Source organism: Lycium ferocissimum, chromosome 11 (assembly GCF_029784015.1).
Source record: "Lycium ferocissimum isolate CSIRO_LF1 chromosome 11, AGI_CSIRO_Lferr_CH_V1, whole genome shotgun sequence".
Taxonomy (NCBI): domain Eukaryota; kingdom Viridiplantae; phylum Streptophyta; class Magnoliopsida; order Solanales; family Solanaceae; genus Lycium; species Lycium ferocissimum.
This window is the reverse complement of record NC_081352.1, coordinates 45162629-45180700: the sequence shown is the minus strand read 5'-3', so window position 1 is coordinate 45180700 and position 18072 is coordinate 45162629. Positions and strand designations below refer to the sequence as shown.

Genomic DNA, 18072 nt, shown 5'->3' with positions numbered 1-18072 from the left:
AGAAGCGGACTCAACAAGGCAAGAATCCAAATACAACACAAACCGTATTACATCTCATAGGCCTACTCGAAGAGGGTTTTGTGTTTGTCGACATAATATGCACTCAATGTTATAAATATCCGAGTCTTACGAAGAAGGAGGTTTGCGCACCTACAAAGAGAGATTTCAAAATATTGAGTGATCAAGGAGCTAACAAGAATATTCAGAATCTAGGTGTGCGTCCAGAGTACGAAAAGACGATTGAAAAAGCTGTCAAATAGAATTTACATTTTATAATTCTTAATTCTAGAAAACTTATATTTGGTTGTTTATCGAGTTGTACTTTATCTGCTTTCATAGAAGCACACAGTTAGTGTAAAAGTTGTAAATTCAACTTCAGGTTGGAGGTCAACTTGAAGGTTGCTTGCTAGTCAGAGGTTGATTAGTGAAATAGGAATTAGAGGTTAGTTCCTAGGTTTCAAAGGTTGTAACTTGAATGCAGAGGCTCATTGTTGTAGTGGAGTGTTGGGGAAAATCCTACAGAGGTGTAGGTCATGGTATTTATCGCCTTTGTGAGCCAAATAGTTTCCACGTAAAAACCATCATGTTCATTACAGACCTATTGTTTAGATTCTGCAAGACCCTAGCATAGAATAGGTAGAGTAACGTGTTCCATCATATAAGCGAAAGTTGGATACAACATAGGATAGGAAGTAGATCGTGCAATCTAACAATTGGTATCAGAGCAGGTTCTTTTTGAAAAGGCTAACACCTTAGGAGGAGATCATGATGAATGCTGCACCACCTATAGGACATCTTAGGGTCAATTAACCAGAAGGTCATCATTGTTCAATAGATAATAATATCAATGGTGGAAGGCTCGAATGGAGGATCACCTGCAAGCTGAGGACTAAGTTATGGGACAGGATTATCGAGGGACCTAAATATCCCAAAAAAAGGCAAAAGATAGAACAGAGTAAAGAAAGAAAAGGCTGAGTATGATTAAAAGGACTACAAAATGCTCAAAAAGAATGCAAAGGCCAAGAACGCTCTAATCTGTGGGTTCGGACCAGATGAGTACAATAGAATCTCTGGATGCACAACAACCAAGCAAATCTGGGATGCCTTGAAAACTACCCATGAAGGAACAAGTCAAGTGAGGAAATTTAGGAAAAGCCATACTCTCCACTGATTATGAAAATTTTAGGATGAAGCCAGGAGAGTCAATCTCTGAGATGTTCACTCGATACACCTCCATTATGAATGAGTTAACCTCAGTCGGAAAGGTCATCTCCACTGAGAATTCAGTAGACAAAATTTTGCAAACCCTGCCAAAACCCCTTAACATGAAAGTCACGACTATCAGAGAAGCAAAAGACATAGAGAAGATGTCTATAGATGAAATAGTGGGAAATCTAAAAACCTATGAGATGGACATGGATAATGCTAAAATTAAGAAGAAAGCTCAGAAAGGTCGTTAGCGCTCAAAGTCACTAATAGATAGGATGAAGATGTCATGGCCCTGATTACAAGAAACTTCAAGAAGTTCCTAAAAAGAGAGAAATCTGAAGATTGCAACTACAAGCACCAAGCTAATCAAGAAGGGTACAACTGGTGCTAGAAATAGGTTCACTTGGGCTTTGCCTGAATGGACAAAGAAAGAGCTGATACATCCGATGGTCAAAGGAAAAGGACCCAAGCTTGCTTGGGTGCCTAAACCTACCCTTGAATATTTTTGCAGGTAAGAAGAGTAGAAGAGCAAGCTATAATGACCTTGCTCAAGTCAAAAAGGGAATCGGAAAATTAATTCTGCTAACTCTCAGAATAAGGAAAAGAATAGTAATGCAAAAGAAATTTCATTTAGTCCACTTAAGTGAGAAAGAAATCAGACAAGGGGTACCTTAGATGAAACAAGTAAATGACCATGGTTCACCACTGAAAGATTAGCAAAACACTCTAAGCAGGACTTCAAGTGAAAATCAAAGATGAAGAAAACACCTCCTATGAAGAAAGAATACTTCTCAAAGACACGGGGAACATCTTATGTAAGCCACTATGGAACCAACGAACAAGCCACAAATGATGAGATTATGTGAAAAAGCAAAAGTTGTAATAAGGGAGAAAGTAATTGTTGACAAGAGCAAAATGGAGGATCAACAAATTGTTATTACCCATGTGTCCATCAAGCAGGTGCAGGAACCAATTCCCCAAAATAAAGGAAATGGTCAGCTGAAATAGGTATTGTCCACTCCTGAGATTAAGGGCTAAAATTCAGGATCACAAAGGAAGCAAAACCAGAAGACATAATTCTTGGTAAAGGAAAATACATGTGGTTAGGTTTTGTAATATGCTTAGCATTTGTTACGGCCAAAACTAAGGAGTCTAGCATGTTCCTTCCCTGGGAAATAGAAATAAATGTCAATATTGCTAGATCTCCAGCTTAGCACAAAGTGGCATGACACACTAAGGGGGGTTAGATTAATCCCAGTGGCTGACTAAATTGAAGAAGTCTTCCCAAATAGCTTATAAAAGAAACAATTATGTTGATGTTGGCAATGATTAAATATGCACATAGGTTTCTCAAATTTGGCTAGGAAGGTTGTCTCAAACTGTGTAATTCTTCAAGTAATCAAAATATTTTACTTAGTCTTGTACATTTGGTTGTATGTCTATACCGTAATAGGTTCATGATCTTTTTAAAGTCTAATATTATGATTGTCACAGAAGCAAGCCTAAAATTAAAGATTGCATATGGTTAGCAAATGCTTCAGGTATGTATTATTTTCCCTACAGTCAATTATATGCTCAGATCATGGAACAACTTAGACAACCCGTTCTCCCTATCCTAGTCTAGCCTAGCAATCATTAAGCGTGTATTGAGAAGAGAAAAGTGAGTTATGATGATAATCTTGAAAAGCTACCACTACCAAATCACTCTCTTCCCAAAAAGGACTCTTCAATTACCCTTTTCATCACTATTTAGACCGGCTACAACTCATCCAAGTCTCATTCATGACACTCTCTCACCATGGAACCAAATTGAAAAAAAAAAAAAAAGTCTGATTCCTCTTCAGGTTCTGATCAACCTCCTTCTTCCGAACACTCCATTGATTCCTCAAAACGAGATTATACTTTTCACTTCACTCTTATTAACCCATTTTTCCCTATTATATGGATATATATATATACACAAACTAAAAAAGCGAAAGAAGAAAGAAAATGGGTTGGAGCTCATAGGAAGGGGGAATACATTAAAAACCCTAAACAAGGGAAAATATGGGGAAGATCAGTAATACAAGAACTCCTCGAGAAAATAAGTTGTTTGACACCGCTAGCTCGCCTCAAAATGATACAATAGGGTATTACAAAAAAGGAGCTATGGGGACATAAGGGTTCATAGGGAAGTATGGAAGGTTGAAGCAGATAAGAACCCTCCACCATCTAGCAAAAAGATCAATACGGATCTTGGTCCTCATGGAAAAAATAGGGTAAAGACGGAGATACACCCAAGATAAGGGACCAATTCAAATGAAGATTAGAGGGAGCTAGACGAAGAGATATCCTCTCATTCTAACCAAAGTCATTCTGCACTTCCCAGCTAGAACCCCCTAAGACTTAGATTGTAACCTCCTAATTGGTCACATTCACTTTCCAAGTGACTAGATTCTCTCTAATTTTATCCATGTATAAATCCTAGAATGTAGTTCCAATCATTTGTTATGTATGATTGGACTCAAGGGACTTGAATTGTACTTGTTGAAGTTAATGAAAAAAAACTATTTCATATCTTACAAATTAGTGCCTCATTTATGTGACGTGATTTTTTTTTTTTTTGACTTAAATAAGTAAATGTTCTTATTTTGTGAACATACGATAGCCCCAGTGGCCACAAGTTTAAAATTAAAAATTGTTTATAGCTTCAGAGATTAACTTTTTAGTGATGCCAAATGGGGGAAGATGATCACTGTGCTTAATTGCTTTATTACTCGTACGCTAACATGGTTTAATCTTAGTTCAAATTTGAGGCTGTGAGATGTTTGGAACTGGTTGTACATGGCGTAAAGAGCACAGGGTTTGTCATCATCAAAAAGAGAAATTTGTTGGCATAAGTCATGTGTGAAGTTTTGATGATTGACAAAGTGAACCTACAATGCAAAGAGACATGATCTATAGAAAGTATTTGAACAAAGTTAGACAGATGGTTGAGGTTCAGAAGATGTTCCAAACACAGTGATATGTAGCACAAGATGGTTAGAACCAGTCCACAAACATGTTCCATTGCAAAGAAGCAACAGAGACAAATGCAAACACATGAACACAGATAATCAACATATGTGTATCAATGCAAAGAAAAGTGCAATGGGTAGATCAGAGAGGGAATGAATGATACGCTCAAATTACACCTATTAATGGTATAACGCGGACGTTGTCAAATATAGTAACCCAACAAGGTTGGGGTCGAATCCCACAGGGAATATGGTGTGAAAAGGTTACTAAAATCGTAGATGCTAAGTTCTAGGTCTAATGTCTTAATCCGATGATTTTGGTAAGAATTGGTTTTTCTATGACTAATTGCTAATCTATGTATTTGGTGGGAATTTATGGTAAGAGAAACTAAGGTTGTGTCCCCGTTAGATAGGGTGTATGCTCATGGGTATTGATCTTGATATACTCCTAATGGATCATAGAATGAATGCACTTAATCTCGTGTTAATCTCTACTATTTCCCAATAAATAAAGATTATGTCTTTCTATGATTTTCCCAAATATAAGAAAGTGGTTATGAAGAATGATTAATCATGCCAAGTAAATTCTTCTTATTCCTAAGTGAATTTATTAAACAAAGTTTAATGCTTTGAGTTCTTGTTATTTATTCTTACCAACCCTAATTATTTTCCCAAATAAATCAAAGGTTTGTGGCTTTAATCAATGTTTGCAACCATTAATTATGAATGAAGAATGAAGAATAAACAAACCCTAATGATCCATTATTTGTATATCAATCACAACCCAATCACAAAACACCCATCAATTGGGTTCACAACCCTAGTAAGGGAAATTAGCTACTCATGACAAAGAACAAGAAATAAGAAATTGAAGGATTCATAATTGCTTACTTTGAATAAAAGAGGAACTGAGAATAAATTCGATTGATGTTAGAACCTTCAAAAACTTGAGAGTATTGTATGTTCTAAGTCAAAACTAAAAAAATATGAGAGAGAACTCCCTACTAAAACCCTACAATGAACTATTTATATGTTTGGAAAAATAAACAAGTTACAGATTTTGCACTTCAGTCCCGTCATGATGAAATACGGTCCGTAAATCACTTTACGGACCGTAAAAATGGTTTACGCCCAAGTTGGCTGCTCAGCTGTGTGCAACTTCCCTTTTTAAATACGGACCGTAAAGTGGTTTACGGTCCGTAAACTGCATGGTCGTATTTCAACATCCTCTCGCTTCAACTTTCGCCGTATGCTCAACCGGTTAAATACGTGATGGAATACGGACCGTAAACCGACATACGGTCCGTAAACCTAGCTCGTAAACCACCATCTTCTCGCTTGACTTTACGGTTCTCGTTATCTTTAAACACGACCATGGAATACGGCCCGTATTGTAGAATACGGTCCGTAAACATCAATTTACGACCATGACCGCACTTCAATCGTGATCTTGCCAAATATGTTCCTTTACTCCGAAAAACACTAAAAAACACGTAAAATCACATAGACTCGCTTAAAAAACAAGCAAAACTTATAGCTAGAAAGCATCGATTGTGGCGTAAAATCACGCCACATCAATGAACCTATCACATATATGCTCTATTACAAAGACAGATACAGAGCAAAGAGGATGAAGATGACTCAGTCCCAGCACAGTTCATTGGAGAATAGAACAAGCATGTAAACATGTTTTATCACAAAGAGTCATTAGGTTCAAGGCATGAATGAATCAGAGAACAGAGATAATGATGAGGAAAGATGAAGGTGATTAAGACAACACTCAGAAGTATATTATTCAAGTAAAGAGAAATTACAGACAAAACACATAAACCAAGTCTGCAAACATATTCAACACTGAGCAAGAACATAATCAGAGCCACAGAGTGAGACAAGACTGAAGACATGATTGATTCAAGCAATGAATAAATCTGACTGAAGAGGACAGACAAAGAGCAACATTTGATCAATGAAACATGTCTATCAACATGTTCCATCATCCATCACAAAAACAGGATCAAGATAGAGTCCTAGGAATGAACAAGAAGGGGATAATGAAACAGGTTTGTGAACATGTTCCATCTCAGACAGTGCAAAGATTCAGAGATGAACCAGGTGGAAGAAACAAGTTCATTCCAGTGCAAGTCCGACAACAACTAAGATTTGCAGTTTTATAGTAAAGACTTGGCGGTCAAGTATGCAGATTTCCTTTCCAAAATTGTTAGGATTAGTAAGACTTCTACACGGACAAGAAAGGGACTCAACAAGGCAAGAATCCAAATACAACTCAAACCCTGTTACATCTCATGGGCCTACTCGGAGAGGTTTTTGTGTTTACCGACATGATGTGCACTCAATGTTATAAATATCCAAGTCTTACCAAGAATAAGGTTTACGCACCCACAAAGAGAGATTTCAGAATATTAAGCGATCAAGGAGATAACAAGAATATTCAGAATCTAGGCGTGCGTCTCTAGTACGAGAATACGATTGAAGAAGCTATCAAATAGAGTTTATATTTTACAGTTCTTGAGTCTAGAAAACTTGTATTAGGTTGTTTATCGAGTCGTACTTTATCCGCTTTCATAGAAGCACACAGTTAGTATAAACATTGTAAATTCAACTTCAATTTGGAGGTCAACTTGAAGGTTGCTTGCTAGTTAGAGGTTGATTAGTGAATTAGAGGTTAGTTTCTAGGTTACAGAGTTTGTAACTTGGATTTGCAGAGGCTCATTGTCGTATTGGAGTTTTGGCGAAAATCATACAAAGGTGTAGGTTGTGGTCTAAATCGCCTTTGTGAGCCGGATGGTTTTCACATAAAACTCTTTGTGTTCTTTGCCTACCTGTTGTTTATATTCTGCAAGTCGCTAGCATAGAACAAGTAGAGTAACGTGTTCCATCCTATAGGCACAAATTGAATACGACATAGGATAGGAAGTAGGTAGTGCAACCTAAAAATTATTCTATTCACTAAGGCTTGGACAGATAAGAAAAATTCACTTCATTAATCTAATTTTTAATCCACCTCATTAATCACTATATATACCACACTCTTGAGAGCCACAACCTTCAAAGATTGTTTGATAGATTATGCCAAAAGAGAACCTAAGTATCCACGCTATGACTAGTATATTGATGTCTCTCTTGCATATAGTACAAATAATGCTCTTTTTAGCCTTGTTTTATCCGAGAATGAATTTTGTTTGTGAGGAAGAAATTCCAATTTGAAACTGAAACACAATACGTAGCTCTCTCTATTGGAGAGCGCCAATATATTTTGAAGCATGGAGCTATGTTATTCTCACAAGTGTAGATAGCAATATATATATATATATATATATATATATATACAGACACTGCATCGCCCCTAGGGATTATTTGAATTGGCAAAGAGTGAGCGAATTGTGTTTTAGGTAAATTAAAGTACCAACAAACTAAGTTCAGTATTTAAGTGGAGAAGGGTGCTCCATCATTTCCGAGTTCCAAAGGCTGCCAGAGGATCGGGTCCACTAACATTTTCCGGTCATCATAAAACAAGAAAAAAAATATATATTTCTTTATTTGTTTCCTTTAAATATGAACACCACTTGGGAAAAATACGGCCTAACTCACAGACGGTATGTACAATCCTTGTAAAGTGCATGTTGAAGAAGTCGAGATCTGATGGTATCTAAGTTGAACTTCCAAATTATAAGTCAATAGAGGAAACCTCCATGAAATTGTTGACAAGTAGTCTCGAAGCTGGTCATAGTTGTATAACACATATGTCCGTCAAGCACTTAGGTAAAAGTTGGGCATATGTATCACACCAAACTTGAGGAAATCAAAGGGATGTTGAAAAGGACGACAGGAACGAGGGAGAGTGGCCAAGGCTTTGGTGAGTATAATTACTTGGGCTATGATGGTGATTGCAACGATGGCCATGCATTTGCCCAAGTTGTACATTTTCGTAGACTAGATTATTGCAGACATTATTGATTTCTTTCTGTATAAATGACCACATTATTTCTCTTGTATACATATGCAGACATATATGTCAGTATATTTTGTATTTTTGTTACCCTTGGGAAAGATTTCTGCATAAAGAAACTTGACTTGAATCTTCAATAGTGATCGTTCATTACTTCCAAGTTCCAACCAACCCCCATCCCTCCCAACTCTAAAAGACAAGAAGATTCATTCAACCAACCCAGCGTTTCCGCCAACCTCTTGATTAAAAAATAGAGTTAATATCCATTAATTATTTTTTACATTATCAAATAATTCAAAAGGATAAATTAAAATTTTCTTATGCTAACCGTGTATATTGCTTAACTCCTAGGGGCATTATATTTGGTTAAAAACCATATTATCATGGAACTATAAGTAGAATCATAATCAATAATTCAAGATAAATACTCCCACCTTCTATATGGATAAATAATCCATGATTGTGTATAAAATATATCCTAGTTTAAGCTATTGTCCTCGATCAACAGGATAAATTTACTCTAATTTTTATATTGGCATAACTCACTTAGTCCCTCCAATCAAACAACCCCTTGGGAGTTTGCTTCAAAACAGGTTATCCTGAGATTATAATCTGGACTATAATCAGGATTATTTATCCCGCCTTCCATATAAAAATAATCTCATTATTATGATATACTAAAATTTATTCCGATTTTAGCTAATACGTTCAACCAACACTAGATAATTTTAATTATAAATGTTATATCGAGATAACCCACTTAATCACTCCGATCAAGGGGCCCCTTAAGTTATTGACGTATTAATATCAAGGGGGCATTTAACGAGTGATTTACAAGAATGACAATATAAATGAGTGATCTTGAATTTTTAAACCCACATGTTCCATAGATAAAATTTTAAATTTAACAATAATTATTTACTTTTAAGCTTTAAAATCTACCATGATGCAATTAGTAAGGGTCAAAAATTCAAGACCAGCTATTTTCAAAGTCATTGAGGTTATTTCCACGATTTTAACGGCTGAGAGTAACGTACAAGAAGACATGGGCCCATTTTAATATAGGACCCGTGTATGTCACACTCAAACAATGAACCATTAATTTCATATTTAAATTAAGAAATTAAGTCCTTAGAGATTGACCCCATGTGGATAGTGAGGGTCAAATATCTGATACCCCATTGGCTTTTAATAGATCGTGGAGTGATGGAGATGATGAGCCTGATCACTATATTCTTGATGTACTCAATCTAGGAAAGTAGATCTTTTTTGCTTCTTTTTTTGTTGAAAAAATAAGATTTTTTTTTTTCTTTATTACCCTTAAACAATATTTAAACGCGTCGAACAGTCAACTTTATCTTCAGTTTTGGGTCTATTTTCATATACATATACCCTAATTTTACCTTAACCGAAGTGTCCTAACAAAACCGACATCTAAATTAGAATCAAGGGGTAAAAGCTTTCCTGTTCTTTTTCTCCTATTCGTTTTTTCTTAGTATTTTCTTTTAAAATTTGTTAGGTGTTTTATCCTGGAAAGATTAAATTTCTAACTGCTAAGTTGTATGAGCTACGTGTAAAACTTGTTTTAAGTTCATAGTGAAAGTGTCAAAATTTTCAAAAGTTCATAGAGAAAACGGAAAAGGATAAAAAATGCACTTAAACTATGCGAGATAAACAAAAATGACCTCCGTTCATAGTTTGGCCCAAGAATGCTCTTAAACTAGATGAAATTGAACAAAAATGCCCCTATTGTTACTTAATTGGGTCAAAATGCCCTTTTCCTAATAAACATATTGTTTCTTTTCTTTTTAAAACATTATTTTTATAAAATATTGTTTTTAAAGAAACTTTTTCTTGTTTCTTTTCTTTTAAAATCTCTTTACCTAATGAAAAAGTGGGAGACAATTTTTCTTCTTCTTAATCTCATTTTATCAATTAAAATAAAATTACCCCGTGTACTTTTTTAATTGATAATATATATCATATATATATAAGACCATAGTAACCACATCATTAATATTCATTCAGATAACGATAAAATTCTTTTTCCTAATAAAATAGAAAATATTTTTATTTTTTAACCTTTTCCGAATTAAAGTAGGATAAACATTTGCTGATGTAATCATTGGTTTCAAGTTAAATTGAAAAAGTGTCAATAACTCCATCACGATATCTTAAAGATTTTGTGATTTGAAGCAATGTAATAAATTTACTTGTTTTATGGCATTATGATTGTTGTAAACTTTAAAACCAAAGATTATATCGAGTAACTGACTATACTACTTCAATGTGGAAAAGATTAAGAAACAAAAATATTTTCTATTTTATTAAGAAAAAGAATTTTATCGTTATATAAATGAAAATTAGTGATAGGATTACTATGATTAGGGGTGTACAAAGTAAACCGACAAACCGCACCAAACCGATAAACCGAGTCAAACCGAGAAAAAAACCCGATTAATGGTTTGGTTTGATTTGGTTTGGTGTTGAAAAAAAAAACCGGATCATAATTGGTTTGGTTTGGTTTTAGCTAAAAAAAGTCAAACCGAACCAAACCAACCCGATATTACATGTATTCAATTTTTAAAATATTTATTTGTAATGTAATTTATAAATATTTCTTAATTTTTTCGTAGTTTTTTTATCTATTATCATATTAATCAAGTTTGAACTTAGAATTTTGAATGTCAATAAGTTCTATATCTTATGGGTATTAGTAACTCATACAAAGTCCACCAAAACCAACTCAACACTAATACTAACAAAAGAAATTCCATTTACCACTAGGAATGAAAATAATGTTGGATATCTATTCTTTAGTTTTGTATAATTGGTTTAGAGAGTGAAAATACATAACTTAAGTTTTTTTTTTCTTGTCATGTAATTAATACTTATTAGCCGTACTTATTTTAGCATGACTTAGTATTTTTAGATTATGGTCATTTTCTTTATGGCTTATTAATTAGCAATATTTATTTTAACCGATTTTATTATCTTTTGTTGAATATTTTATTACAATGTCATCACTCTTCTCGCATTTTGTGTTATTTTCTTATGAAACACCTTAATTATATAGTTGTATCTTACTAGGACTAAAGAAATATTTGAAGTAAAAGTTATATATTTTGTATCAAGACTATTCCAAAAAAAAAATCCGAAAAACCCGAGAAAATCCGAGGTTGAAAAACCCGAATTTATTGGTTTGGTTTGGTGTATAAATTAAAAAACCCGATGCAATTGGTTTGGGTTGGTGTTTAAAAAAATCGAACCAACCCGGTCCATGTACACCCCTAACTATGATCTTATATGTATGACTTATATTATTAGTTAAAAAAGTACACGGGGTAATTTTATATTGATAAAATGAGATTAAGGAGAAAACAAATTATCTCCCACTTTTTTATTAAGTAAAGAGATTTTAAAAGTTTTTATAAATATAATGTTTTTAAAAAGAAAAGAAACAATATGTTTATTAGGAAAAGGACATTTTGACCCAATTAAGTAACAATAGGGGCACTTTTGTTCAATTTCATATAGTTTAAGGACATTCTTGAACTAAACTATGATGATGGCATTTTTGACCCTTTATATCTCAAAACGTTCAAATGAAAACTAAGACTAATGTATATAAGAAATTTCGAAAATGCCCAAACAATAGCAAATCTAACAAACCCACACCATTATGTTCAAGCTTTTCCAATGATAATACTTGCTTTAAACTTACTTTTTCATATTTGAAACTCGAGAACAACTTTTTCAAAACTAGAGCCGTCAATATCGGCTAAGGCCGGTGGGTCGACCCATCCCAACCCGTGATATGATAGAGTTGGGCTTGAATTTTCGGAGCCCATTTAAGAACGAGGCTTTTTAGCCCGACATTCTAAAGTATAGAATAAATTAGAAAGTAATATCAACATTTTAGAAGTGAACAAATAACTAAATCACTAGCGAGATCATAAGATTTACTAATGAAGGGTTATTCGCCATATTGGCTTAGTCGAATTTTGCTCTAGAGGAGGTTACGGGTTCAATATTTTACAACTGTTAATTTGTTAATTAAATAGGCTAAAATTATAATGAAATAGATTCGTTTAATAACTTTCACAACAATTGGAATTTAACCTCTTGTGCCTGTAAATAAAGAAAGGAGGAGGTCAGTCAATTTTACGGTTGAGATTCAGACCAGTATCATTTTATAGTATCTATAAATATATATTTGCATAACATTTATAAGAATATTTAGTAAAATTTTCTAATGAAGCTGTCCACCATGAGAACTAATGAATGGTTCCAAAGAAAATAGGAAGAATTATTCATTCTTTTGTGTTATGCAAAATTACACGTGAGGCAAATGCTGTTACTCGATGAATCGTTTACCAATTATTTTCATTAATTTATAATTCGTGCTTAAATATTTGGACGATTCATAACTACCCATGTTATGCAATTGTTCACTTAAAATGGAAGAAGAAAAATATGCCACGAAGCTTTGGATTTGACTATAAGTCATGACGAGTCAACATGTAACTTCAAGACAATATATTAAGAAAAAATATCTTGAAATAGATAATAAAAATACTTAGATTAAAGAGGAAACTGTTAAGAAATAGGAAAGAAAGCCAAGAATCCAAATTCAATTTGTTCAGAGTTGCAACTTATTTAGATTTTTACCATTTGCCTTTTGCAACATGTTTATGGACAGCAAATTTACAACTAGTCTTCTCAACTTCGAGAAGTCGGTCACCTTATTGGCCCCTACCACCTACCCCCACCCCCTAAAAAATACTATAAATTCAAGCCCCTCATAGAGCATCTATCTCCACAATCTAACAATTTCACCTCTTACTATTAGTCTTAATTTGTTAGTATCATTATACTTCCTTTGTTACTACTTACTACCTTAAGGAAAACATACAAATGGCCTTCTCTGCAGGAAAATCTTTTGGACTTTCCACAACTTTTGATCCCATGCAGCAAAAATTCTTAAATTCTAAGCCTTATGTTACGTCATTTTTCTCCAAGAAAATTGCCCTGCCAAAATATGACAAGGCCAATAATATTATGTCCAAAAAGCCTCTGTATATTTCAGCAGTAAGTGGATTTGGTTATGTTGATGAACCAAAAGAGTCAAAATCTAAGGACCAGTTAGTCCAATGCAATGCCTATGAAGCTAGCAGGCCACAATCTATACCAATTAACATTGAATTTGATCAAGAAACTCAGGTTGCTGCTGCTCAGAAACTCAAGATTGGGCTTTACTTTGCAACATGGTGGGCTCTGAATGTGGTGTTCAACATTTATAACAAGAAAGTGTTGAATGCTTTTCCATTTCCATGGCTTACTTCTACTCTTTCACTTGCTGCTGGCTCACTAATGATGTTGGTTTCTTGGGCTACCAGAATTGCTGAAACTCCCAAGACAGACTTTGATTTCTGGAAAGCATTGTTTCCTGTAAGTAAATGATGATACTCTTTTTTAAAACAAGAAATTACAGTCGAACTTTCGACCTCTGCTTTCCCAATGGGCAACGTCAAAAGTCAAAATATATTGTTGCCCATGGGTCAAAATTTGTTAATTAAATTTAAAGTTTTACCATGGGCCAAGCACTACAACAAAATATGTTTTTAGCGGCAATTAATTTGCGGCAATAACTTAATTGCCGCTAATTATATTCTGTAATCAATTATTATCGAATACCAACTTTAGCCTAACAATAAATGTCGGTAAAGGCTTTAGCGACCCTAGATCTAATGGCATTAACTAATTGGTAAATGTTTTTTATGACAATAATAATTATTGTTAAGAATAAAATATATTGCCACTAAAAACCTCTTTTCGTGTAGTGAAGTGGGGTAAAGAAGTTTGTCCATTGGGCAAAATTTGTTAAATTTGAAATTCTAGTCGAGCGGGGTCAAAAGTTCAAAACCAGTCATCTCCAAAAAATTCTTGTAAATTACTTAAGTAGGTTCAGTTTGGATTATAATAATGTGATGTGTTTAATTTAATAGGTTGCTGTGGCACATACAATTGGACATGTTGCCGCAACAGTGAGCATGTCAAAAGTTGCAGTTTCATTCACACACATAATCAAGAGTGGAGAGCCTGCTTTCAGTGTTTTGGTTTCAAGTTTGCTTTTGGGTGAAACTTTCCCATTGCCAGTTTACCTTTCACTTCTGCCAATTATTGGTGGTTGTGCACTTGCTGCTGTTACTGAGCTCAATTTCAATCTAATTGGTAAATTACAGATCAACCTTGTTTTAGTTATTAAGTTTTACATGTTTTTGGTTTAATCATTCAATAGTGGGAGCTTACTAGCCCCACTAATATGGATTCACACCACAAGCACAAGCGACTAACTAAAGGGATAAGCTGCGGAGTTAGGTATAAGGAAAGGGTTGAAATTTAAAAAGTATATTGTGCAAATAGGACAAAAATGATTTTTTTTTTGTTATATATGAGTTGTAGGTCCCCTTAACATATAGAAAATTTTAGTGAAGTGGCAAGGGGTTCAAACATTGCTACTTTTGAATCCCCTTCTATAAATTCTTGGCTCCGCCACTTTAAAGGGTGAGAGATTACCTACCAGAAATTTCTCTACTTCCCCAGCTCGAACCCAAAAACTCTACTTTTGTGTTATGGTTCAAGTGATATCATCTATACCAACAGACTCGTTGATGGTAGCCGTCAAGTTTTAGACTTATATGAGATTTATTTATGTTCCTAATGCAATTCTTGATGTTTATAACATGCAGGGTTTATGGGGGCTATGATATCAAACTTGGCATTTGTATTCAGAAACATATTCTCAAAGAAAGGGATGAAGGGGAAGTCTGTTGGAGGGATGAATTACTATGCTTGTCTTTCCATGATGTCCCTTTTGATACTTACACCCTTTGCCATTGCTGTGGAGGGTCCACAAGTATGGGCACTTGGATGGCAGAATGCAGTATCCCAAATTGGTCCTAATTTTGTATGGTGAGCACATTCATTTTACAAACTCAGTAACATTTACGAGTATTTATATTCCCTGGTAAATTTATTTTTTTCCAAGTTAGCTTCTTGATGAAATTGAAATGGAATTAAATCTTTGGCTAAGTATCATCATCAGCTCAAACAAAGATTGATATTGACATAAGAAACAGAGAATCATATAACAAATTGTAAGTACCTAATTGATGTACGATCTCATGTCACTTTCAGTTTCTTTTGCAACTGCAAATACTTGGGTCTCTCACATGTTTCCCTTTGGCATCATGCACATAGTTTATATCTAATATATGGTTCTAAGGAGCTTATTTTAGGTGGACCATCCACTTGCAAGATCTTTAAAAGTTCTTAAAGAAAAGTGAAGATTTACAAGATTTTATTTAACTTTGTTTGGTCAATTCTTAGACTTAAATACTTATATGTATGATTTGTCATTTGCTTATGAAACAATTTTGCTCTTGTTGTAGGTGGGTGGTGGCACAAAGTGTGTTCTATCACTTGTACAATCAAGTGTCCTACATGTCCCTAAATGAGATCTCCCCACTGACATTTAGCATTGGTAACACTATGAAGAGAATTTCTGTCATAGTTTCTTCCATTATCATCTTCCAAAATCCAATTCAACCAGTCAATGCCCTTGGTGCTGCCATTGCAATTTTTGGAACTTTCCTCTACTCACAGGTACATTCCTATTAGGCATATAGATGACTTTTCATGTTACTCTAGGGACCAATAAAGATCCAAATGAATCTAGCACATCTACAACTTGTTAATTGTTTTCATACTTGATACCATCACTGCTCCATACTTTGAAAATAAGACTTGTGACCAATCAATACAGACCAACTTTACAGAATAAAGAAATAGATTGGAGTCCGCAGTTAAGATCCATCGTCAACCGTTATCAAAAGAACTTCTACGTGCTTGGCTTGTAAAAAAGAATCAACCCCGCATGTGACAGAGTGTGTTGATAACATAATTAAATAGATAAAGTTTGCTCTCTCTAATAACTTAAGCTTTTAGATGAGATTGTCGCACAATATTCAACATCAATTTTGAAACTGAGTCCTTTTCTGATTGATTTTCTTATTTTAATTTTCATGCAGGCAAAGCAATAAGAAGTTTGGCAAGTAAGATGAAATGGAGAAAAGGGGGAGATTCTGACTTAAGTTATTAGGAGTACAAATATGGGCAATAGTGGGCTAACATTTGTATAATTGAAGATTGACATGACATTATATATAAAATATTAGTCCAGTAACTAAAAGCAGTATTGCTCCGTATGCACCAAATGATAAGAGGTAAAAGATCATGTATGAATGACTTTGGCTTTTTGAGTGATGGAGAAGTCGAAAAAAGAAAAATAGAGATGCCCCTTCAAAGCTGCAAATCTCTATCCAAGATTTTGTAATATACTCATATGATTGTAGATTGATATATAGCAATGTTGTACTATGAAGAGTTAATTTGTAATTATAAATTCATAATTTTCGGTCATGCTTAGAGAGTTTTAGTATGTAACTGATTCTGCACAGCTTGTCCGCCAAATTATTATTTCAGTTCTTTGAACTGACCAAACGTGGCTCGCAAACAAGTTACTGGAACTCAATAAAGAAAAGACATTCGTAGTAGAAAGGTAACACCCCACCCCCTTTTCCGAAAAAAAAAAAACACAGAAAGAAAAAGAGGGGAAAAAAAAAAAAAAAAAAATATATATATATATATATATATATATATATTACAAACAAAGGGCAAAATATTCAAGGCCCCCCATTCATTTTATTGGAAAATAAACTTCGACCTAGCAAAACTCCGACAATTAAATTATGCCAAAGCCTAAGTGTTTGGACTAGAAGATGGTTTGTTTTGGTTTCATAACTTCAAACACCAATTGTAATAACCCAAATTTAGAAAGACTAATGTTATCTCCTCAGTTGTTTGTCAACTAAGAAATTTGTAGAGTCATTTTAGGAACTACTTTTCCTAGAAGTTTCGACTAGTATTATTTGAAGCAAACTCTTCTCATTCAAGGGGCAGTGACCCTCTATGGTCTATAATTTTGTTACTTGAACTCACATTTTGCTTGCTATAATATTTATCCTTTCTACCCAAAAATAACCCAAATTTAGAAGAGTAACCTTTATCTTCTGGGAGAATGACGCATATATACATAAGAATAGGTTACATTTCCAAAATATGACGATATTTTTCAGTTTACAAAACATATCAATAGATTTCTTACAAAACATATATGAAAATTTTCGCTCAAGGCTTGGAAAATTCGCTCAAAATTTTGTGTATGAAATGTGTATATCTCGCCAAGGCTTAAAAATTTGACTCAAATTTTGTGTATGAAAACTGTATGAAGTATGTATATCTCGCTCAAAGCTTAGAATTCTCACATTTTTCTTGTATGGAAATTATATAAAAATATATGAAATATGTATATAACTGTATAAAATTAGTATAAAGTTCATGTTAGGTTTTAGGAAATCTAATACAACTACAACAACGTTATATACAACTTTCATACAAATTTAATACAATTTGGAATCTCGCTTTAAAATTCGGATAAATTTAATACAATTAAAAAAACATTGTATACTTAGAAGTGGGTTCTTCTCAACTCTCTTTATATATAATAACTAGACGTCCTAGGCCCGTGCTGCGCACGGGCCCAATACTTTAAATTATAGTGCATCTATATGTATGTAATTGTCTTTAAATAGTGATTATATATATATATATATATATATATATATATATATATATATATATATATAGACTATATATTATGTTCAAAACACGATTAATATAACATTGTAATTTGTGTTCCGTATCTAAAATTTTATTATATTAATGTTTGCTACGAATACAAAACGGCAAATTTATTAATATTTTTTAAAAGAAGAC

General features: G+C 33.8%; 1 protein-coding gene across 1 annotated transcript; it reads left to right on the top strand.

Moving 5' to 3' along the window:
* The first annotated feature begins 12983 nt into the window (after positions 1-12983).
* LOC132036708 (glucose-6-phosphate/phosphate translocator 2, chloroplastic-like) lies at positions 12984-16658 on the top strand. The gene is made up of 5 exons (XM_059427088.1): positions 12984-13623; positions 14181-14406; positions 14925-15147; positions 15627-15840; positions 16266-16658. Exons 1-5 carry the CDS (start codon positions 13090-13092, stop codon positions 16275-16277), a joined length of 1209 nt encoding a protein of 402 aa, XP_059283071.1. The 5' UTR covers positions 12984-13089; the 3' UTR covers positions 16278-16658.
* Positions 16659-18072: the final 1414 nt, after the last annotated feature.